Here is a 25,433-nt window from a genome sequence, read left to right on the forward strand (position 1 = left end):
AGGGGTAGGAGTGACCTGTAAGTGATTTAGGTATGTCGATGTTAAATCATCCATGGGATTGCTGTTTCATTAAGAAATTGTTGTCGTTTATCCTCGCTTACTCTATCAGTCAAGATGCATTTATTTGCGGTCTTTTGTAAAAAAACAAAAAACAAAAAAACAAACAAACAAAAAAAACATTCTTATATCAACCATTACAGGAATATACCGTATACTGCGATCTCTCAAATTAAAAAAAAAATACAGTTTTTAAAGAATATACGTATGGGTATATTACGTCATTTTTATCTACTCGTGTATGCATGTGAAGGTAAAATATTGTACATAATTTCAGTACATGCACATAGGCACTACACTATTTACACTCTATTTACACGTTTTAAATTTTTTTTTCTAATTTGTTTCTAGGTGAATAAGGGAATGAGTTTTTACGTTTACTTACAAAGTTTAAATCCGTGACATATTGAAAAGAAATTTACATGATCGATATACTAGTAATTTGGGAATAAACGAAATGATTTAAAAAGTGGCTTACAATGTATCTTAAGATAAGATTTAGTCAACTGCGTTACGCTAAGAAAGTTTTGTGAAACAGCTATGACAAATCTTAGGAACTTCCTAAGTTATAACTTAGGCTTATCTTAACTTCTATCTTAGGAAACATCTTAGGAAATCTTTGTGAAATGGGCCCCGGGTGTTTAACTTATTTGATAACAACTTGGTTTTGATTTGAAAAGGAAGGATTTTAATTTTTGTTGCGAAATTAGCTACTTTTTTCAAGCACCATCATTGCACATGGTGTTCATATTAAAAAATTTTTTTAGCAGAATATCAATTAATACAAAATAATGTGTACTATTTTAAGTATGTGATCACGAAAATAACGAGGGGTTATCAGTTCATGGACTAGGCAACGTATTAACCTTTTAAGGTATGAGTTTGACATCTATTACCAATAAAGGCGCTCAATTGATTTATGCATCGCAATATACATTTATGTCCAAATACTTTTGTATTTTTTTTTGATGGTGACAATGTACAAATGTACATTCACATGTAACATCAGGGGTTTGAGTATATTAGAAAGAAATATATAAATATATAAAAAGAAATTGATAATATAAAAAAAGAGATTTCGTGTGGTTTCAAGCAGCAATTATCAAATACATATGTAATTTATGTCCGTATGAATCTGAACAGCGATGTCCAGTTGATTTGATTTTTGTGAAAATATTCAATTGAATTTGCTTCAGAATTACGTGCTAGTATTGGAATAAAAAAGAAATATATTGCACAAGAACATGCAGCGTTCACCCGTCTGGTTCGTGAACACCTCCTTCCTGTCATTAGATTTATTACCGTATCACTACGAATGACTCACACAACATCGCAGACAAGTTCACGTTTTATTGGAAAAGTAAACTTTGCGATTAAATCATGGGATAACTTGATATTTATTTCATCATGAAATTATTTTTAAGTGAAAGGCATTTATCATGCAAAGATAGAATTAAGCGTGTACGTGAAGGTCCCTTATCCTCCATCTAAATTTACATCGGGATCGGTGTTCCTGGTATGAAAGATACTGAACAAATTCGAGATAAAAGAGGGGTGCGAAGATAATGAAATGGCAAAGGAGGAAAATTTTAAAAGCAAGTTGAAGAATTTATTTGGCATCAAAGAGAGAACTAATGCTGCATCATTTCACCGTCCACAGACAAAGGAATTATTATTTACTCCAGAGATATTAAAGGTATGCACATGCATTATATGTCGTATCTCATTATTCGACAATTTCGTCATCATGTAATGCAATCTTCATGTTCTTTTTAGTTGATTCTATTTCAATCTGCATTTTTTAATTCTGCGTATTTAAAATGAAGATTTGTCTGTACAAATTACCAAAGATTTTAAAAGGAATGCAAAATATGCTGACTTTACATTTTCATTGAGAAAAGCAGGGACGTTTAGTTAGTATATACGTCCATGAGAAAAGGCTAAATACAGCTAATAATTAATCTTAAAAAATACCAAAATCTTTATTCATTTATCTGACTTTTTCTCTCAACCGAATTGCTTACAATCCTGTAGGATATTGGTCCAGAGAGTCCAGCAAACAACAGACTGAAAACAATACGAGAATTATGTGACATTGTACAGCAAAAGAAACTTGAAGAGGTCAGGATCAAAAATGCTCATTACAATTTTTCTTATACTGTATACTGTGGTTTCCTTCAATTTAGGTGCTAAGTCATTTCACGAAATTAAATGGTCATCTTAGTAAAATATGTGACAACAAATTTTATTGAATGGACCATATTGTCCCGTCATGTATTTCTTTAACAGAATGCAATAGAGGCATTGTGGTTCAGTGTCAAAGACCTACTGGATCAATCGGTGAAAGCAGAAAACCGCCACACAGCTCTCCATTTCATTCAGTGCCTTGTCGAAGGACAGGTAAGACAGCCTACTGAGTTACGATTCTGCTTAAATTCTTTTGGTGTTATCTCATTCAAGAGAGTATTACATGTGCCTTTTTGGTTGACAGCTTCAATACCTAGGCATATTGAGAGCTCATTTCTTTCGAGTTGTTAGACAGCTGAATGTACCTTGTGACTTACCTTACAGGTAATTATCAGTCAAAACTAAGACTTTGATATTGCAGTTTTATAAGTTAATGACATAAATATATTTAAAAGATGTTGAAAGTTGCTTTTTATATAAAGTCAATTCTCTCTTACAGAATAGCACTGTTCAAAGTTTTAAGTGAAAATGGGAAAAATTTGCAAGAATTTGAAGAATCAGCAGGTAGTTGCTCTTTCCATGAATGTGATATCTGAGTTTCTTTTACTTACTTAGAATGCCTTTCAAACACATGCTTTCATATTTGATTTATTTAGGTCCCTTTCTGTTGGAATGGATGCCATCTGTTGTCAATACAGAGAAACTTGGGGAGTTTCTGAAACTCTTGGTCCACGTTATAAAGTACAATGCTGCGTACTTGGATGAGGAGGTGGTGGCAGGACTGGTCAAGTAAGGACTCTACATAGTACTTGTACATGTACTTACAGATGTGTTGTGTGTATTGATCAGTCTTCTGATTATGACTCATTCTCTGTTTTGTCATTGATAAGAGAGAGAACTCCTACAATTTATATTGAAATTAAAAATACATGAAGACATGTTGCTATCCAGTAGTCTGAATTCATGATTTTAAAGATGTATACATGCATGTATTTCCTTGAAATTCATTTGTTTGTAGAGGTTTAAATCATTTAAGATATATATATTTTTTTTAAATGATTCACTCTGTATACTTCATAACTAATAGCCAATAAATTGATTGATTATCTTATTTTGCTGAAATAATGACTGTTGTTTTTCTGAATAGGAACACATGTGTTTTGTTAAACAGAAGAAGACCTGAAGAGGATGTGACAGTAAGGATTCATTTGTAACACAAATTGTGTAGTATTTCTGACAATACACTATTTTAGGGGTTGATTAAGCTTTTTTAGCATTGGTGGTTAAAGTAATATTATCCAGACATATACTTACAAATTAGAATGTATTGATGTTTCAGTTATATACACTGCAGAAAAAGATTACATGTACTATGAAAAAAGTGTAAATTATATAATTCGCTAGTTATAGAATTAACAATTTTACTTACCGCAATACATTCACATTTTATAAGACTGAAAAAAAGATGCAAATATGTTGCATTGACAATATCCTAGAGTTGTTTAAATATATAAACTTTGGTTATCTTTTACTATGTTTTGTAATTTGAACCATCAGAACATTTATATTACCAATATTTTAAAAAATTGTATGAGTTGTCATTAAATCTTATATAGTGTGATAATTTTCAATAAATTCTTGTCATTTGGTTGTAAATTATATTACTTGGATGCCCTTTTGTTATTTTGTTACAGATTTGATGACATTTATTATGTAATTTCTCCCTGTTTGATTGTAGTTGTGTTTAGATGTCCTGGATGTAGTTCTGTGCTACAGTTACCTGCCCACAGAGTGTCTGGTCAGCTTTATCTCTGCTCTCTGTCACACTGTCAATATCTCCAAGTTCTCAGAGGCCAGCTGGGAGGTAGGTTATCACTGACAACACTTATAATTAGGCTGTTACTGATATCACTTGTAATTAGACGGTTACTGATATCACTTGTAATTAGACTGTTACTGATATCACTTAAGCTGTAACTGACATCACTTGTATTTATTGTACTTAATCTGTTACTGATATCACTTAATGTAACGAGGCTGTCACTGATATCACTTGTATATTTCATTTGATTGAGAATCTATCTTATTTACTGTGTTCTCCATGTACATGTATTGCTGTTAAGTGTTGTGCACTGTTTTCTAGTGTGCCTGGTATATCTGTCTCTCATCTGTTTCAGTTAATGAGAAAGTTACTTGGCACACATCTTGGACACAGCAGTATTTACAACATGTGCTGTATGATGCAAGATGTCAAGTTAGTCATTCTTTGCATTCTTTCATGTAAATCTGATTTACATATTGTATAATTTGTTACTGAAATGGTAGAAAATACAGTAAATTTGAAATTTCAAATTGTAGAAATGTCCAGGACCAGGAACTACTGAGGGGGGTGGTGTACTTTGTGGGCATGGCCCTGTGGGGCTACAGGAAGGTCCCCACCCTCAGGCACACCTTCTCCTCCGTGCTGCCATCTTTCTTACAGGTAAGACCTAAATACAGGTTTACATATCATACCTGTAGTTATGTACCAGGTGTACCGAACAAAAACTGCAAGCTCATTATTCTTTCATTTTGTTGTTGACATAAGGATCTATGATTGTTTATATAAAATGGTTATTTCTTTCTTTTCATTGACTTCTCACAATTAGGCAAAAATTTGATAAGAAGAATGACTGCTGTTTGATTTTCAAACAAAATGAAATGATCCTTTTTACTCACATGATAAACGTCCTTATACCTTGATCATTAAACAGGTGCTGCACACAAACAGCTTTATTGTGGCCCACGAGGTGGTGCTGAACATACAGCGACTGGTCCGTAAGTACGGCAAGGACCTTCAGCTTGTCACCTGGCACATTGTATTGGACATACTGGAGAGGCTGCTCAAACTGACAGAGGTACGCTAGGCCCTCAGTAGAAAGATCATACATGTACATGGAAATCTACTGCATAAACATAAACTCTTTTTGATGTGAAAAAGATCGTTGAATCAAAATTTGCAGGTTACATTAAAATCTTGATTTAATGAATGTGAAAGAGGTTATGAAATCTAAATGTTTTTAGTGTTGAAATTGATTTATTTTTTCTTGTATATGTGCATCCACTGCTAAATGTTTAGTCAGTAGCATTTAACAGATCTTATTTTTCCTCTGCAGAATCCGACATTTGCTCAACCATCCTATGACCCTCGGCTTCAGGCCGACCTCCATGACATTCTGACAAACATTGAACAGCTCCACGCCCAGGGACAGTTCTCAGGCTGTATCACCAGATTCTTTAAAATCATTGAAATGTGTGCCAACAAGAGACCGGTAAAATTTTAAAAATTTGTTTGATGTACTCTGACCAACCCATCAAAATTGCCCCAACCCAATAATTTTTTTCAGCATTTTGAATTTTCATTTTTTTTTTAATGATTGACCATATCATATTAAAAACACATTTAGAAATTTACTAGATTTATTAATAGACAAATTTAAATGTTTTTGAATTATTTCCCTTTTGACAGGAGAGCTCTGTGACCTTACTGATAGAACACCAAGCTCAACAAATCAACCCTTCCAAAGAAAACTGGGTTACACACCTGCATCAGCTGCTGGAGAAATACTTTAAGTATGTCCCATTTTCATTCTTGCTGTTTTATTCTTGTAGTTATCTATATTCCTTATCTGCTTGCATCTAGTTGGGGTTTGTGTCAAGTTAATTTTTATAATGTGGTTTATGACTGTACAGGAATGAAACCAGGACTCAGATACGGGTGAAGGCCCTGGATAAACTAAACCTGGTTCTCAGCATCAACAAACACATTCATGAGGTGAGAATTTGTTTCGGAAGGATTTAGAAAACAATATGAATAGTACTCCATATACATGTATTAATAAGTTTTAAGAGTGATGTTTAATGCTTTATAAATAGCCAGTCCAGAGAAAAGGTTGTCTAAATTAAAATAGTGGAAGTTGTGAATACTAATATTAGTTTCCAAAAACCTTTTAATCCTTATACTTTGACCATTGCTTTGAATTATATTTGTGCAATTAAAACCATCACATTTGGTACTTTTTGAGAAATTGTGAAATTTTAACACAGTGGAATTAAAACGACTTGCAGTATAAACATACCAGTACTGGAGTTGGACAATAGATTTGGTAGTGCCTATTCCTGTGATTTCTTTTGTAGGATGTTTTGATCAATAGAGTCGTGTTGCCCCACCTGTGCCATATAGAGGCTGATCCTGACCCTCAAGTCAGGAAGGTAGCAGCAGACATGTTGCTGTTGCTGGCTAATGGATGTACTCCATCTTGCTTTGTGGAGATCATGGCAATCATAGAAAAGGTTACTGATAATTATTTAGAAATTCAGTTCCCTGCTCTTTTGGTACAGCTTATAGAAAATACATGTTTTTCAATTGAAAAAAAAATTAACCAAACTCCATGGTTTTCTAAATGATTTGCACATACATTGTAAATTAAATTTTTATTTTGTTTTAACAATTACTTTGTCATGATTTGATGGTTTATTTGATTTTTTCAGTTGATTAACCGGCCCCTTTCGGCTCACCTTGCCTCGCCCTATCCAAAGGTGGAAGGGTCGGAGGTCATACATCAGCTAGAGGAACACCAGCTGGAAGATGTGAAGACAGCCATGTTGGGACTAGTGGAACTCTTCAAGGTTAGGGAAAGCAGAAAAGTTCATAGGGCAATATGACAAAATGGATGATGTAAATTTTGTAAAATTAAAATTTTCTCAGGACTCAAAATTTGTATGATGTTTTCCATATATGTGTACAAATATGTTTTAGTATTTGAATATTTACTTATGTTAAACTTGGATAACATCGCCAATTGATAATATATGTAGAATTAATATAATATGCCAAGATAATAAATACAATTAATTCATAAATCAAGTTTAATAAGTGAACATTTACCAATTGGCCTCTAAATAAAAAAAAATTTATTATGTAATTACTCCTCTGGGAGTTTTATTCATGGCATCTTAAGATCTAGATTTGAAATGAGGTCTTAGCATTGGTTATTAGGGCCCCGCAAGGATTTGCGGGTGCCCTATAGTAATCACTCTGTCCGTCCGTCCTTCTGTCCGTCCGTCCGTCTGTCACTCTTCCGTCCACAAATTTCCTGTTTTTTTCTAATAACTTTTTTTATGGTTGCCCAATCAAGTTCAAATTTGGTATGGTAGTTCAGTAGGCAGAAATACATATTTTGATGCTAAGTTTGGTTCTCTATGTCTTCTGGTTTGGAGCTGGGGTGGTGGGGTAGATTCCTAACTATGCATAAGAAGAATGGGCAAAGAGAGATAACTGCTGAGAATGAATGGGCAAAGAGAGATAACTGCTGAGAATGTTACCATTGTATACATGGAAGGCTGTGCAATATTTGTCCTTTGGGATTAATTAACCTTCCACAGGAAGAAAATCCTAAGCTTTATCTTTATCTGTCACATTGAGATTAATTACTGCACTGCCTGTGTCTGCAAATGAACTTTGTTTTGAAGTTAAGGTCAATTTTGAATGATGTGTAGTATTGTGTACATTCTTTGAAATATGGATTTGAAATATAATATTCATATTTTTTTTGGTTAAAATACCGTACACAATGATTTATGATAGTTTTATTGAATAGAGGCAAAGCCTAGGTATCATTGCATTGGTATCAATTCTTTGTTTTTTTAACAAATTTTATTTCATCCCATGTTAACCCACTTTATCCCGTGGATATGACTCATTGGATATTTTTTTGATATTCCACAGTTGTGACTTTACAATGGGATTTGCCTAGGCATAATGAAGTAAAAATAATGTAGAGTTTTATAAACAGTGTAAACATTGATTGCGGTGTATAAAATATGGCATAAATAGAATCTCATGATTTGTAGTATAATATGATTTTTATCCAACTTGTGTGTTTTATCCCCTCACTAAGGCTCAAGAAAAAAACACTTTAATTGTTGGATGAAAATCATATCCAACTACAAATCACGAGATCCTATATATTCCAGTTCTTTACATCTTCTGCCGGGCATTTATTTTTCATCATTGTTAATATAAAGAGGATGGAATTCAAAGTTTTTTTCACTTCTCTATATTAATTGTCATAGCGGGGCCCTTCCTGACTGGTCAGTTTTCTAGTTTGGAAGATTTGATCAAAAACCAATATAAAATTCACTAAATTTCACGATGGATGATCTTTGATTGGACATTGCTTGTTTGTCTTGTAGCAAAAATTATATACAGACCCTCCCAGCCATTGCTTGAAGATCTACGATCTGTTGCTGCTACACATGAAGCACCAGTACACCGAGCCCAAAAACTTCATGAGCCACACCGCGGTTCAGATCAGGAAAAATGTAAGCAACTCTTGTGCTGGTTGGTATATTTAAACCAAATTTCAACCAGAATTTAATTTTGTAGAATTTGAAATTTAACTTTTAGGCCTTATTCTATCAGAAATGGTTTTGTGTGTGTTTTTGAACAGGTTGTAGAAGTGCTGCTTTACATGAGAGCCGACAATCTGTACAGACTTGGATTCATAGACAAGAATGTAGATGCCCACTTAGCATTTAGTCCATACCTCAGCTGTGCAGAAGTGTAAGAGAACATCAGTACATATACATGTCATTGTTATGATCAGTTAAAGACACAGAATCGGAAAAAAAAGCAGCAATTTATTCATTTTGAAATATTTTTCATGAATGCAGATCATGATAAAAGAGTTTGCTCTAACCAAATTGAATGTTCTTTTATCAACATTTGAATGTTTTTAAGTACAAAGTAAAAGTTGTACATGTACATGTAGCATCAAGCGGAGCTGCTAAAACATGTACAAATATGAAAACTTTTTTTGGTTCATTGTAGACAACCAAACTTCAGTGAAATGGAAGAAGAGGAGAATAATTCCATAACCACGGACACCGTGGCATTCATGTGGTCAGAGTCCGCCTACCTGGACTATAAAAAGTCATTTAGTCTTTTCTTGTCCTGTTTAGAAAATGTAAGTACAGCAAAATTCAGACATGAGTGTTTGTTTGTATGTTTGTTAAGGTTAAAATGTTGGTTTTAACTTCATATGTCAAGGGTTATTGTACTCTTTTACAAGAAGGTGCTCTGAATTATGAAGAGGTAAATTTATGTGGAAAAGTATGCAATTCAACCTACCTGTAATATAGAGATGAAATGTACTTGTTGTTTCCAGGACAAGGACTGGGAGGTGTTGGAGCGAGTGCTGGTCAACCTGCCCCTCCTCCTCCAGAACAAAACCCTCATACTGTCAGCCAACCATGACCTCATCAACTCCCTCTGCCATCAACTCTGTGCCATGGTATGTCAAAACAATAGATGTCATTATAAAAAATCTTTACTTTAGATTGATACAATTACATCTTATCATAAAACCTGTCCATTTTATCTTTTTGGGATTTCATTACGATAGCCATTTTGTCCACCCAAGCTCATTTTATTCATTCTTCTGTAGCAGTGTCTGTTAATGAGCTAAATAAATCTGGCTATTACAATATATGCAAGTTTAAGATTTATTTTCATAATGTATTTTGAGGGTTTCAGTCATTGCTTTTCATCGACAGGAATATTAAAAATAAATTTTACCCCATTTTCATACAGGTTAATGACCGACAGCTGAATTTTCCTGAGAAGCTTCATGGAACCCCATCAGGTAAATTCACCCGGTCCGACTTCCACACCTTTGTATTCCCTGTGCTGGCCTCTATGGTTTCCTATCACAAATATCTGGACAGAAATAGAGCGGTAAGTGAAGGCAGGGGAAGGGGGATGTGTTTTTGTTCAAAGCTTTCTTTTGTAGAAATGATCTCTCTTTAAACACAACTTGGACTTAACTTTTCCTAGTTGAAAGAGAAGAAAAATCACATTCATATAAATAAAATTAAAGGTTAAGATGTGGTATCTTTAATACCATGATACTGCAGGTACTTGGATGTATCTCAAATTAATTTGATTTCTACGTTGAATTTGAGACAACAAGGTTTGATTGTATCTGCAATACAGCAATGTCTCTTCTGTTTGTATGAAATGAGTCTATTTGTGCATCAAACAGATGGAGATGATAAAGTGCTTGGAGTTTGGACTGGTGTCAAAGTGTGCCAAGACCTGCACCAACTCGCTGAGGATCTGTACCCTGGAGATGCAGGATGTGATGATGCGGCTCCTCCCCTCAGTGCTGCTGCAGCTGTCCAGAATCTCCGCCACCGTCCACATGGCCATTCCTGTACTGGCGTTCCTATCAAGTAAGGGGGGACAACGTTAACACTGCTAATATAAACATGGTATAATCGCAACAGAAAATGAACAGACTTTAAACTCTTGCAATTACATGTACGATAGAAAATCGTCAGATTCATTTGAACCTCTGTGCAAATGTAGAATTTTAACAAATACAGTTTACCTTAATCAAAGGTGATTAATTACTTTTTGAATACACAGGTATTGTAAGACTACCACGCATGTATGCTAATTTTGTGGAAGAAGAGTACCGCAGTGTGTTTGCTATAGCCCTGCCCTACACCAACCCCTTCAAGTAAGTCAGCCTCACTGTACACCATATCAATCACGTAAGCTAAAGATGAAGTAATCAAAATACTTATTAGATTTGATGCTCAGGTATTAAACATGATTTTTGGATCCTTTTTGCAGGTTTAGCCATTACACTGTGTCTTTGGCCCACCATGTTATAGCTATCTGGTTTATGAGATGTCGTCTTCCCTTCAGAAAAAGCTTTGTTAAGTTTATCCAAAAGGTAATGAGACTACGTAAATAGCCAGGAAAAGAGTATATACACAATTCACATGTATATAGGTAATTAAAAACAAAGGTTCAAATTTTTAAATATTAATGGGTTTTGAAACTTTAAAGATTAATGGGTTGAAATCGAGAGGAAAAAATATTACTTTAAATTAAATTTGTTCAACTCAAATTTATTAAGGAGAAAAACTAAATTAATACTATTTGACTTGTCATATCTAATCTGTCATGTTGAAATTCCATTTTGTGTGTCGCTTACAACAAGCTTCATCTTGTATTTTTTCAGGGTTTACAAGCCAACATCATACAACAGTTTGAAGAGAACGCCATTATTCATCAGCAGCAGCAGCAGCAGAATCAAAACCAGGATTCCAGTGACCGTAGTCGATCCAGCAGCTTCAACGAGGCCGCATATAGAAAGTAAGCTTCGAGTCCAAAACAGGTGTACTCATTCTGTAGATTCCTATTTAAACACTTTGATATGAACAGCGGATTGGGGAATTAAGTGCTTGCATAATGTTAACCTTCACAGCCGCAAGAGAATGTACTCTGGGTCGGCCATTTCCCGCCAGAACTACCAGGCACCTGTAGACAACAAGCTGTCCCAGTATCACCATGAACTGACAGAGACCTGTCTAGACGTCATGTCTCGCTACACTTACGGCAATTACAGTGCCATCCCAGCAAGGTAAGAGGAAGTTGGTTCTATGGGTGCTGAACCTAAACAATGGAATTTTTAATAACGATTTTAATGATTTTTTATAAAATGTTTCAAGATTGTTGTAAACATGTTATAAATGATGAGTGTATGGTACAATTGGTTAGTTTTTATTTAGAGGTTAGGGGATGGGGGGGGGGGATTTTTATGTAGACATTTAAAAACAATAAGATATACCAGTACTGAGTACTGGGTATGTAGATTTTATATATCTTGTGGCATCTGTTGTAGACTGTTTTCCAATCCTTATTGAATTTAATCTATGAAAATTTGTAAAACGCAATCTTTTGTAGATCACCTGTAGCAGAGTTTTTGTTAGCTAATGGCCAGTCTCAAACGTGGCTGCTTGGAAATAAGGTTGTCACCATAACAACCAGTGGGGGTGGAGGAAACAAGTCCAACAACGCAGGGCTGTGTGACAAATGTCTTGCTCTCTACCAGAACAATGGAGAGCCACCGGAACCAAAACCGGCACCACCTTCCACCTCCACCCGAAGGCGCCACAAGTCAGCATTTGTTACTCGTAGTGCTTCGACTATAGAAAGCAAGGCCAGTACTGACGACATTGGCATTCAGCCAAGGATGTCGTTCGATGACATGATGAACAGTCCAGGGAGTACCCCGGAGCATGAGGTAGCTCAGGTAGGGGTCCAGACTGGGTCCTCTCTCTCTGACCACACCCCCACAAAACTTGGACTAGAGACAGAGGCTATGGAGGCCTTCCTTATAGGTAAGGACTTCCTTTCCTTGTCCCTAAATATTTAAGAGTCATCCATACATTTTGAACAAAACATTAAAAGTGATCATTACCAAATCAATAATGTATCACAAACTTCATAGACAAGTGATTTCATTGAACCTCATCCCCTTGAATCATTAAAAAGTTAATTATCCATGAAAGTTTGCCCCTAAATATTTATATGTTTCCACAGTATTCAAATACATGTACACAATATACTATAAGAGATGTAAATTTTTACAATGTGCACTCCATTTATGGGTATTCCTAGTAAACCTCATATTTGATTTGAAAAAAAATCATTCAACTTCTGTTTTAGGTATACAGAAAAAGCATACCTCTGATGGCAGAGTGTTTCAGAACAATACTTGTTCCTGTTGGTGCACTGTATGGGCAGAAATCTTCATTCGAGGTCCAAGTGGCAATGTGGCCTGGATGATGCGCATTGAAAATGACCCATCTCACACATCCATGCAGGTAATAACTCAAATTTGGCACTATACATTAAAATGAAATAAAAGTTATTTATGCATCAACTGACATTTTTACAACTTTGACAGTGGGTGGAATGTAAGTCTTTTTGATTATCTTTATGCACTGAAGTGCCTTTGAACAAATACATTTAAATTTTACCACAACATGAATCCTGCTAACTTTATTTTGCCATCTGTTAGGAGTCCCAGGCCCCAGACATTACCATGTTATTTGCATCCGTTCAGAAGAAGGAGCCTGACCTGGAAAGTCTGCACAGCCGCATAGAGAGTGGAAGCATCGGGGAAGCAGAGTACGAGTCTCTGTATGACCAACATTTCCCATCAGACCACAGTCAAGATGGAGGTAACTTGATTCAATTTTTTTTGTATTTAAGGGTATGCTATGGGCATGTGAAATGGGTACATGGTGTGTTTTCCATGAATAAAGAATTAGAAATTCAAGACAAAAAACTAAGATGCATGTATATTTGAGTACTTATCAAACACCTAATTAAGTTTTCAAAATAATTTAATTGCTTCGGATTAAGATTTCCTACGGATTTTAATGGATAGATAGAATTTTCAGAAATGCATGTAGAATATCATATAATTGTGGCTTGAATTGTAGATAAATAAATATATGCTAGACATTATGATATGTGTACATGCGATCTCAGATGATACTTCTACTTGCCAATGCTACCTATCTACACATGCTGTGTTACAGTTAGAAACTCTATATACATATGTATATGCATTTAGTATTTGCATTCATAATTATATATGTGTGTATGTACATGTATTACTCCATGCAAGCATACACAAAACTCAATCAAGGCAAGATACTGATACTTTTAACATAGCACTCTATACACTATGTAAATCGCGGGGGTGTTAAGGAAGCATATGGATTCTGAGTTACATGTAATTTCGTGTAATCATAAATCTTAGTTATTATGTACATATTCAATTATCTAAGCAACGAAACGTAGACCAAAAGCAAATAAAAATACTGAAGTCAATTTTTTTCCAGAAATTAGTTTGTATTACGTAGATTTACACATTGATGACGTCATGACTAAAAGTTGAATGTCGTGTGAATTTGATCGGAAAGCATTGTAAACATATTCAAAATATAACTAATCTAAGAACTCTAATAAAATATTGTGGTGTGCTCTATTGAGAATGGAACATAAGAATACTGGGAGAGACACTAGTTTTATTAATCATTCGCTAAAAGGTATGTAAATTTGCTTTTATTTCTCGGCCAGGCTTTCCTCTGTCATTGTTTACGATATAAAAATCCGACTAGAACAACACTACCCCGCATATATTGAACTTGGAATTTTATATGTATCATTAGTTTGATCAATGCTTAAATTGAAAAGTGCTGCTAGAATCCCATGTTGTGTGTTGTTTTGATGCAACTTGCCGTTTTGCGTACAAACTTTATTAAAGTTGGGAAGGTTTTACGAGAACCGGATGAATAACTATTGAATTAAGAAAACAATAGGATTCTAGCAGCAGTTTTGATTAAACTGAGATGTTTTGCCTTCACTTAGTATATTTATTTTATTTTGGAAATTGCGGGGTAGTGTTGTTCTATCTCATTTTATGTTAAGGAATATACGTAAGCTATTTATAGTTGTCACGTGATAATGCACCAATGTGGCAGTAATGTACTACCCGATTTTATTGCACTGACATCTATTTCAAAGGATAATACTAAGTTTTTGATCGTATTCAAAATAGTTATTTAATTTCACTATTTTGAATATAACAGTCAAAATAAGACGCTAAATTGCCTATATGCTTCCTTAACACCCCCGCGATCCAGGCTGTATGACTTCAAAGGAGACTCTTATGTGTAGGAGTAATACATCTTCATGTTTTATATGTGTTTAGAAGTATAGATTATGTGTACATGTGTGTGATACTTTGTGTGTGTGTCCAGTAATCAGATGTGTGTGTATTGTAACTATTGTAGACCTGTGCAGTACTAATTCTATCAGGATTAGTATCGAGGATGACTCGGACGACGGTAGGTAGAGGGAATGATTAACTGTCAGCACTAACACTGTATCGGCTCTCCTGTGTTCATTCTATTTGACTTACCACAATCACTGATATGCTATATCACATTGATTTCTACTGTGTTTTTCAAATAAATGTCAAACTTTTTAGCTTAACAAATTCTACTTATCTCCTTGTTTTTCATTCTTCATTATTTTTTACAGCTTATTTTTATGACTTACCTACCATTTTGCTTTTTAAAAAAGAATGTTCATCACTGGATTGAATTAGTGTTGAAATATGTAAATGTATGACCAAATTCTGCCTTAAAAGAGAATACACGTATGTATTGATATGAAAATATCAATCACCTGGAGTGAAATATTTCTTTGACAAGATACTAGTATTATACATGACCTTGTATTGAAAATTCTTTGTAAATATGAAAATATCAGTCATCTGAAATTATATATCTTATCATTTGTAAAGTGCAATTAAACAGCAAACAAAGTGTATATTTTTGTACATGTATTTTAATGCCATTGTAAATATTTCATAAAAATTATCGGAAACAAGTTGTTGTAATAATGCATGAAAATTCAACTTAATTAAGATGTTACTTTAATTGTTTTATTAAATGATAATTAGAAGATTAACAAATTGGTCTTTTTCTCCAGGTCATGCAAAAAGAATGACCCAATTGTCAGAAGATGAGAAGAAGGTAATCATTGAGATGATAGATAATTATTAGTTTTTGAACCAGTAAAGAACATATGATATATATCAGGAAAAGATTACTATGCAGTGCCAATAATTTCTAGTTATTAGATATTAGGTAATTTTTATTCTTTCTTTGTTGAATTCTTACAAAAAATGAATGATTTGTTGTTATTATCTGATGTTTTAACATCATTGTTACTTTAAGGTTCTCTGATCCACATCCACAAAGTGTTTTTTTTTTCATCATAAAAATGTTATTTATCATTCAAACTTTATGAATAAAATTAAATAAAAAGAATTAAAAAAAAAAAGAATGTATATACCAGGCATTGGTGGCTTGAACCCCTTTACCTTTAGATAATAGGTCTCTGTGGAGCCACTAAGCCAAGCAGTTCGTTGAATAATTGTGTGTAATATCAACACTACAAGACTTTTTAAATTTGTCTATATAAAAGTCAAATTTATGGTACGAAAAAAAAATTCTGGATAATTTAGATTTATCGAACATTGGATTGGAGTTCATTAATGTTAGGATATGTTTTTTTTTTTTTGCCTGCAGTGCATTGTGATACTTGTAAAACAATTCAAATAATCTAGAAACAATCTTGCCTGCTTTCCAGTCTATTTTTCCAGTCTAATAGAACTACATTTAATGATTTTACATTAGTAAACAAATTTCATTCAGAGAGAAGAATCCGATCCTAATGGTCTGGCCATTCCTCCTCCTTCAATAAGCAAGGAGCAGCTAAAGTTCACGTCCCTTCAGCGCAGTAACTCCTCTCCCTCCCTGCTGAGCTCAAGTGGAGAAAACCTGGACCCACGGGACAGTCAGTCGGAAATAGTGATGATTGACAACCTGCAAATAGCGGAAAGGAAAGGGGAGATAACTCAGGACAAGCCTGAGACTTCCATGCTGTCTTCTAAACTTCAGCACCCACAGGATCTACCCCTCCAGACTGACCACTCCCACCCCACACAGAACCAGATCGTCTCCCCTGCCAGCCCCTCCCCAAGCTCTGAATCCTCGTCACTGCATGATGAGGTGAAAGAGCTACCCGACTTCAGGAAGGTGAGAGGTCACACCATATCTGTGGTCCAGTCCGCCAGGGATGGACTGAAGTCTGGGGGGTCAGGGGGCAAGGAGTTGGGGAAGGGAGGCATTAACCCCAGCTTTGTGTTTCTGCAGCTGTATTATGATGGAGTCTTTAGTTCAGCTACCAACAATTCAACTAGTCCTCTGGTCATACCACAAAACGATGTAAGTGGTGTTTATCTGTTGATCTGTTGTGATAATTTTTGTGCCCATGGATTCAGAAAAATTGATGTTTTAGACTGAATTTTTCTAGTTAAAAAACACAAATGTTTAGTAATTAAGCTTAATAGAATGTATATGATGGCTGTTTCAATTCCTAAAACTTGGGCAATCTTTGACTCATTGTAATCAGACACAGTGACACTGTACTTAGTCTAGTAAAACAGCACACAATACTATTGTAGACCACCACTCGAGCTTTGAAGATGTTGGACCACATTCATCCCTACGAGACTCATAAAATAGGTGTCATATATGTTGGACCTAGGCAGGTAATTAGTAAAGCATATTTCCTGATGCCATATCATGTAGGAGTTTCTGACTGGTTTGAATATGCTTTATGTTTCTTCATTTCATACCTGTATTTGTGTGTTTATATGAATGTACACTTGTAGACAAAAGACGAGAAAGGTATTCTGTCTAACCAGTACGGGTCGGAGCGTTACGCGGCCTTTGTCCAGGGTCTGGGTCAGCTCCTCCGTCTGTCAGACTGTAACCCTGACCGGGTCTATATAGGTGGGCTGGACTGCCAGGGCAAGGACGGCCAGTTTGCTTACAGCTGGCAGGATGAATCCATGCATGGTATGACCCAGTGTTATGGGGGTTAAAATCATAAGAGGAAGTTCAGTTTAGAATGCTTAGTTGTGTTACTATTCTCGTGATATATTTCATTTTTTGACTAATTTATAATAAGTTAAAAATATGATTTTGTAAGTACATTATAATTCCTTAGTAAATCAAAACATTTCTATGGTCGCACCTATGTGTAAAAATATACAGTTCATTTGAGATATTGTTGAGTTATAACAGTGTGGTGAAAGCTACTTGTACTACATGTACGGTTATGTGCCAGTGATATCTTTGAATGTATAGATTCATATACAGTAGTTCATTTCAATATGTTATTTTACTTTAAAGAAATGTGAGTGTTTATAATCTTTATGTTTTTTGATTTCAGTAATATTTCATGTGGCCACCCTGATGCCAAACAGAGATAGTGACCCGAACTGTAACGCCAAAAAACTACACATCGGGAATGATTACGTGACCATAGTGTATAACGACAGCAACGAGGACTATAGGATCGGGATCATTAAGGTGACTCACAGTATTATTGAATAACACTAACTACCGTATATCCCAATTTTTTGCGATTTTCACTTTTTTTTTCATGATCACTTTTATAACGCATATTTTTGAATATACAGAAATTATATCCTATATTAATTTATGTAAGAAGAAACATTTCAAATCGCAAAAACTGACTGAAACAAATAAAAATGTTACAAATTGTCCCCATTTTTGCTAAATTTGTGACACATGAAAAAAAAACGGATATATGGTATCAGCATTGGAAAATCACTTTATTAAGGGTCAAGCTTAACTTTCTTTTTTGTGAGCTTTCTTGGTTGTGTATTTTGCTCTCTAATGTTTACCGTCAGGAGGGGAACTTCATTGCCCTTTCCTAAGTTTTGGGGCTCAAGTATTTTACTTGTTAATGTTTTCTAATAATGTATTGAATACTATTTTAAATGCTAATCTGAATCTGGTTCTTGGGTTCAGAATTTCCCTTTCTTGGTAGAAATACATGTTTGATTTTGTGCAAAGACATGCTCTACTTTGCATTGTCTTTGTTGACTTTTAAAGCCTTTTTGTTTAGAAAATCTATCAAACAATTTTAGTTGAAAGACTTCAAAGATCGAGCAATTTTCATAAATGTGAAAAAAAAATTTTTTTTTTAATTCTTTAATTACCTCAAATTTTTTGTTGGTTTACAGGGACAGTTTAATTATGTGAATATTGTGATTCGTCCTCTAGACCATGAAAGCAATGCAGTCACCTTACAGGCAAAGGAAGGTACGAATTAAGAAAAGATCTAGAACTTATTTTATCGAATATTTAGAATGTATGAATTTATAAGTAGATATGTAGAGTCTTTTTTAGTTGAAATTACTACATCATAAAAAGATTTTATGTTTTGATCTTTTTATTGTAATTCATTTTACTTATTTTCATACACAGATTTGAGTGAATCATGTAAATATTAGTTTGTTAGATTTAAAAAGTTCTTACTGCTGTATGTTAATGGCTTTGTTAATGTTTAAGCACAGTTGTCATGCTTATATCATTTACGTCATAAACTAACAACTCTAGGATAAGCTTTTAACTTTTTAAAATCATTGCAATGTGTTTGAAGGATAAAGGTGATTATTAGAAACCAACTTACCTGTCTGTATATCGGTCTGTGATTTTGCTCACCCCAAACATTTGTATAAAAAAACATGCATGTGATCAAACCTTAAACTGCCATGAACTTATTCAAGGTCGTTTGGTAAAAGTCAAGGCCACATAACATCATTTCATTCATGGTCCTTAGTTTGATTTAAGAAAAAAACCTCTTAATGGTCCAACTCTGCAGATTAATAAATTATGGAAAAGCTTGATTATCAACCTCTGGGAATGCCAGCTGATTTAAAGTCAACTGACGCAGGTCAAACTTAAATTCAAACATTTTGGTCCATTTTAATGAAAAACATTTTACTAGTCAAAAATGGAAAAAGGCTGTTTATAACCTTTGGTTATCAACCTGTCAGCATGACACTAGCCTGATTCATTGTCATTTTGACACTAGCCTGATTCATTGTCATTTAATAACATTTAAAACAGTAAATATAATAAACTGTGAGAGGGACAGATAATTTAACACCCCAACTAAGATCAACTGTTGTACATGCTCTCAAAACAATTTCTGCAACAATCTGTACTCTAGGCTTGATAATGGTTAGAATTTAGCGTAAACAATGTATTCCACCACTCAGCATCTTTACATTTGAAAATTAAAGTATTTAGACTGTTACGAAGAAGAAAATTACCATGTAATGTTAAATGTATCGGATGTAAACTAACACTAATCACCTGACATACTTTACATTATATATTCTTCTTTAAGTTGAATCTACGTTTTTGTGTGAAGAATGATTTCAATGGTTGGTCCAGAACCATTCACCTTTAGCTTTAGCCTGGCCATTGCTTAAGTAATGAGCCTGGTTAAAAACCAATGTATTTCCCATTGACAGATCGAGCATGGTTTCCCAGTGGAATTGCTCTTTACCAATCTTCTTAAACACACAAATATAACTTTTGCTTCTTCTACAAAAATCTGCTTTGAGTAATATAAACTAATATCCAGGCAATCTTTTACAAAATGTATAGATACTGACAAATATTTTTCATAAAGTAATAAAATGATTTGAAAAGCATTCATATGAACATAATACCAAATGTTTTGTAAACATTTATTGTCACCTTATTCTGAAATCTAATTAAATCTGAATTATTTGATAAATGTATAAATAAATAAAGACTAAGATCGCCCCCCCTAAACACTGCTCTGTTTTCTCTTTATTGAAGTGCCTTTCAAAGACAGTATTACAACAGGTACCACTATCTTACTCGGACTCCTAATCACGTAGAACTTGCTTATGGTGTCTGACATCATCTGTGTGCTCTGCTTATCCTGGCCTACTCTCATCTCCATGGCAATATACTCATTTGTTTTATATATATACATGTATATCTAGTACCCTTTACATTACAGTGTCTGCTTTGATTTGTTCATGTATCTGTTTGGTGTCTGATGAAGGAGGAAAAGCACTCTATGGAATTTTTTAAGTGTTTATTTCTCAAATATATCATGGTACCTCAGCGGTCATAGACTCATAGCTGAATATTCTAATTAAAGGTTAAATGGACATATATAGGTGTAGTAGCCCATATGAAGTAGTTATAGTTGAAGTATGAAAAAAATTTATAGTCTTACATTATTTTTAAAAAACAACAGCTCTTAATATAGTCATTTTGAAAAATTAAAAGATATATCTACCTGGGAAATGATTTAATCATTACAAGTTCAACTTTAAATTGAATTCGAAATATTTTTTTAATAGTATTTCAGTGAGATTTATTTTCATCTTTATTTATGTGACAAGACCAGTTAATTCTTACCCTGTATGGTTTTAACAAAGGATTATTAATTTGAATGAAAATTCAGTGAGAGAGAATTTTTGTAGAGAATTTTTTCAGTGTAAATCAATTGATGATAAATAAGTTGTGAGCCAAACTTGATCATTCTACTAATTAATTGATATCATACAGTAAGGCATTTACATTTCATGTGTACATTCTACTTACATGTATCTGTGTGATTTGATTTGTGCGTGTGTGTTTGTATCTAAGCATCTGCTTTTAATTGCATTTCACTATTCTACGGTAAGTGGCTCCCATTTACACTTCTATTTCAGTTGTAATGAGCACATTATGTGTGACTTTTCTACTGTATTTACCAAAAACACAACCTCTTAAGCACTGTGCTCTAACTTGAGCACTTTGCTGTAACACAGCACTTAGATGTAACTTAAAAAGACTAGTGCTTTTTACTGCAGTAAAACATGGTTACATTAGTTAACTAGCTAATGGCAAATCCATGCTTACAAACATATAATAAACTTATTGGACACATTAATATGTTTAAAATGAATGAAAATTGTTTGTCTCTTCCACTGAAGTATAAGCCTGTTTTACTGTATGCAGTGTCTTAATGCTTCCTAATAATTTTTTAAAGCTTTCATAGTATATATATAGTACTAGGCATATAAACTAGATCTATTAGATAGATGGTGAAAAAACATTTATATTTTTAAGATAAAATTTTCATTGGTGTAATAAAAAATAGTAGATTTGTGAGGTTTTGTGAACATGACTACATCAGTATATCATGTTATCTAAAATTCATTGAAGGTAAGAGCTTGTAGAAATAAGCATGTATCAAAATCAATAAAAAATTCAGTAATCTCTGTATTTGATTCTGGAAATGTTTTCAGTCACCAATTTGAAAGTTCAAGTGAGCCATAATTTTTGTAAAATTTTCCAGCTGTTGTCAGTCTTCATCTTTAGAAATTATGTTTAAACTTTTATCACCTTGAGCTATATTAAATTGATGCATATTTAGAAGAATCTATCTTTGAGTAATTCTTCAAAGTTAGTAATCTTTGTGGGTTACAAGTTGCTCGGGCAAACAATGTTGCCTGTGAGCCTAAATATATGCACATGTAGCATTTTTATAAAATATGCTTTATGTGATGCAACTTAGTATGTGGATATCTTATATGCTATTGTATATATCATGACTTTTTATTTAGGTGTATGATATTTGTTGTTGTCATAATTATATACTACATGTATATTATGTATCCATCAAGGTTTAGATATTGATTGCATATTGAAGAAAAAAAATTGACGTCAATATCCTTCATGATTTTTAGAATAAATTCATTGAAGTTTGCATGATATAACCTATTTTTGATTATTTCTGATTGACTTTCCTTTTCTTGGTGCAGATATAGCAGACATTCTGGGTCACAAGGACACTAAGGTTATCTCCGACGATAACTTGGCTGCCCTAGTCAGACAGATTGCAGTCAACTGTGATGTAGGTGGCTTTTTTTTCAATTTCTTCTATCTTTCTTCACAAGAAACTTTGGTTTATCTCATATTTGCCTTAATGGTACATGAATATTGCCAGTGTGTTGCATTTCTATTTCATTTTCAAACCAGCAGTGAAATTTTACACAAGTTGAACAAAATCACTTTACAAATCAGGAGAGAGATACCTTCCATTATTCCCGATATATACGTAGCAACATCATATCAAAGGGAGAATCAGATTTGTTTTGAAGAAAATGAATTGATAGATTTGAATTTTACCAATAAATGCAGCAGCCCTCAAAGATTATGACTGGAATTTTGATTTGTTGACAGCTTGCCTCCCTGGTTCTTCAGAGGCAGCAGTCTCAGCCTCAGGACCCCTACGCCTCAAACTGGCTGGAGCGACTTCGTCAGATCAAACGACTGAAGGCCAAGGTCATTAGTAGCACAGATAAACAAAACCTCAGCGACATCATGGTCTAGATGCCTTGCCACTGCATATTGTCACCATTAACCTTAAGACACCTGTAAACAAATGTTGTGAACTTTGTTGATCTGTGCAGTTGAAAAGATTTTGGATTGTTGATGTAACTGTACATGCGATACAAGCTACAATTTGCATTTCCCAAGTGAATGTATTATGTGTACTGCTTACAGCATAAGTCCAAGAAAAATGATAGTGTGCTTTTAATTGCCAACAATCTTCAATTTCAAGCTATGAATTACATGGAAAATAAATCATAGCGTGAACTGTATTAAAGTGAGGTGTCATATAATGAATTGCTAGCAGTATAAAACATAACCAAAATGATGGCATGCTGTAAATAGCGTAAAATGGTAAACTTTCATGTCCATTTAATGATGATACTCTGTAAATTGCTAGCCTGTATTGTAAACTGCTTACAACAGAAACATACATTTGTTCTAGCATCTTGAATGTACAAAAGTGGATAAAACTGAAAATCAAAACCGTTGGGTACATGTACATAATGATGTCAACAGCCCTCAATGTGTTATATTTAGCATGTTAGATATTTGTAACAAAATGATTTTTTAATAAGTTAGCATGTATTTAGTGCATTTCATGAATCTTAATATTCATACACCTGTATGCATGACATTTGGCCATGTACAGGTAGTTGAATAAGTGAAATTTGCATTCCAACAAAATACTATTAAACAGAGTGAAATTATAAGTTTGGCAGAGTGAAAAATCATAATTTGCAACAGTTTTGTAGAACCCTAATATGTCACACTGTATGATATATATGACCTTTTTACATTTTTGGGTGATGAAGATATATTTGTTGGCTCGGGCTCCACCGTCACCAAAATTTTCAAATCCCTCAACTCATTCCTCAACTCAAATCGTGTAAAGAGAAGTGCATAAACTTGAGGTCAAACCTCAGATTTGAGGCTGAGTATTGACTTGAAGAAAATTAGTGACAACGGAGCCTGGTTAATCAAGTGCAGTAAAATACTTGAATTTGCTTTCTTTTATGGATTAATGAAATCATTGGGGTACCATTAGAAATGCATTGATATTTACCGGAATGCATACTAAAAGAATGCATACAACTTCAATAGTGTTGGATGTACGAATTTGATGAAGCCGACGTCTATAGGGCAAGATTTATTACATAACCTTACATTTCATGAACAAATAATGTTACTTTATATCAATTGATGAAATGGGGTAAAAGTTGCAAAATTAATGATAAAATGTCTTTGTACGGTAGTTTTATGATTAGCTTATAGCAATCACTTTTGATAAATTTATTTTCCAAATCCAACTACATGTATTATTTATTATAAGCAGAAAATACTTTTATGGGTAAAAATTGAACATGGGCATTTCAACTTTTCTACCTGAAGTATTTTTTTCCTGTGAATTGAACATGCCATTGCAGCTAATTTCATTAATCCAGTTATACTTTGTTTTATTCAACATTAGTCCCACCTGTTGGATTTTAACAAATTTGACATCTAATATGGTTTCTCAGTTTAGATTAATATCTTATCTGCAGATTAAAGATTGATATTGTTTATGTCATTTACAATTTAGAAATATTTAGTGAGTGATTAAAAGATGAAGGTGCAGGTCTGTGCATTTTTTGGTTGTTCATGTGATATTACACACATTTTCTTCCAGTGTTATTACATGTGTAGTTATGTTGAACATGTATTTTTGTTACGTGTTCATGTTATTGAGAGAGAGAGAGAAAAAAAATATTTATGTTGTTCATTTTTTCGTAAAATTTATTCAGTGAAGTTGTTTTAAAGAAATTTGTATCGCTTCCTTCTTTTAAATAAAGTTTGAGGGAAAAATAGAATAGGTACAATATGTAGTAGCAAAATTTTTTATTTATAGAATATAAAGAATTTCCGATGAAAGTTTATTTTATACATGTACCTTCAAAGATATATGTACATGTAAATAAGGTGTATAGAGTTTAAAAATTATCAGAAAATATGATAATTTGTGTGCCATTGTGATACTTGATTAAGACTATTTATTTGTTCATGTACATCAAACCGATGATTTTGATTTGATGAACTTGTATTTATATTGATAAATGTGATTTGATATGTGTAGAAGCAGGAAATATGTTTGCTGTTATTGTTGGGATGAATTTTCTTTAGTTTAGCATTGTGAGTTTTTTTATTTCTAAATTCAATCATTCCCAGAAATATTTAATCTCATTGCAATCCATATTCCATGATCATTTGTTCAGAAATTATTTTTTTCCTAAATGTAACCAAAGGAATTTTCCCTACAAAATAAGCTGCTGCTTCAAATATAACGAATTGTATTCAACCATTCAGTATTTAATTACATGTATTACACTTACACCATTTGGTGTGAATTTTCTCTTTCTGTATAAGTGAATTCTCATGAAATTGAATAGCATTAGATATATACAATGTATTACATTTGAAAT

General features: G+C 33.6%; 1 protein-coding gene across 5 annotated transcripts; it reads left to right on the top strand.

Annotated features, from left to right (window-relative positions):
* Positions 1-1,485: 1,485 nt before the first annotated feature.
* LOC105344173 (tuberin) lies at positions 1,486-22,978 on the top strand. 5 transcript variants are annotated; one of them, XM_011451842.4, is made up of 40 exons: positions 1,487-1,753; positions 2,092-2,178; positions 2,347-2,457; positions 2,549-2,628; positions 2,744-2,808; positions 2,901-3,033; positions 3,392-3,440; positions 3,983-4,108; positions 4,422-4,498; positions 4,603-4,726; positions 4,998-5,141; positions 5,400-5,555; positions 5,753-5,856; positions 5,977-6,058; positions 6,421-6,576; positions 6,775-6,912; positions 8,479-8,607; positions 8,736-8,848; positions 9,116-9,251; positions 9,453-9,578; positions 9,878-10,021; positions 10,329-10,518; positions 10,715-10,808; positions 10,925-11,027; positions 11,319-11,452; positions 11,565-11,720; positions 12,044-12,480; positions 12,809-12,966; positions 13,164-13,326; positions 14,950-15,003; positions 15,653-15,696; positions 16,381-16,953; positions 17,193-17,279; positions 17,403-17,589; positions 17,966-18,105; positions 18,786-18,864; positions 19,030-19,044; positions 20,419-20,445; positions 22,404-22,495; positions 22,825-22,978. In XM_011451842.4, the coding sequence occupies exons 1-40, from the start codon at positions 1,628-1,630 to the stop codon at positions 22,972-22,974; spliced, it is 5,289 nt and encodes a 1,762-aa protein (XP_011450144.3). In that variant the 5' UTR covers positions 1,487-1,627; the 3' UTR covers positions 22,975-22,978. The 5 variants fall into 5 exon arrangements, with proteins under 5 accessions (XP_034313760.2, XP_011450144.3, XP_034313757.2 ...); XM_034457869.2 differs by lacking the exon at positions 14,950-15,003 and having other exon boundaries at positions 1,486-1,753; XM_034457866.2 differs by lacking the exon at positions 20,419-20,445.
* The last annotated feature ends 2,455 nt before the right edge of the window (positions 22,979-25,433 follow it).

The sequence above is a fragment of the Magallana gigas genome, chromosome 7, assembly GCF_963853765.1.
Source record: "Magallana gigas chromosome 7, xbMagGiga1.1, whole genome shotgun sequence".
NCBI lineage: Eukaryota > Metazoa > Mollusca > Bivalvia > Ostreida > Ostreidae > Magallana > Magallana gigas.

Bases quoted from the DNA above. Each gene is read 5' to 3' on its own strand.
- LOC105344173 (XM_011451842.4), top strand. From the start codon at position 1,628: ATGGCAAAGGAGGAAAATTTTAAAAGCAAGTTGAAGAATTTATTTGGC. The intron at 2,629-2,743 runs GTAATTATCAGT...TCTCTCTTACAG, and splicing joins CCTTGTGACTTACCTTACAG to AATAGCACTGTTCAAAGTTT. The intron at 11,721-12,043 runs GTAAGAGGAAGT...AATCTTTTGTAG, and splicing joins TACAGTGCCATCCCAGCAAG to ATCACCTGTAGCAGAGTTTT.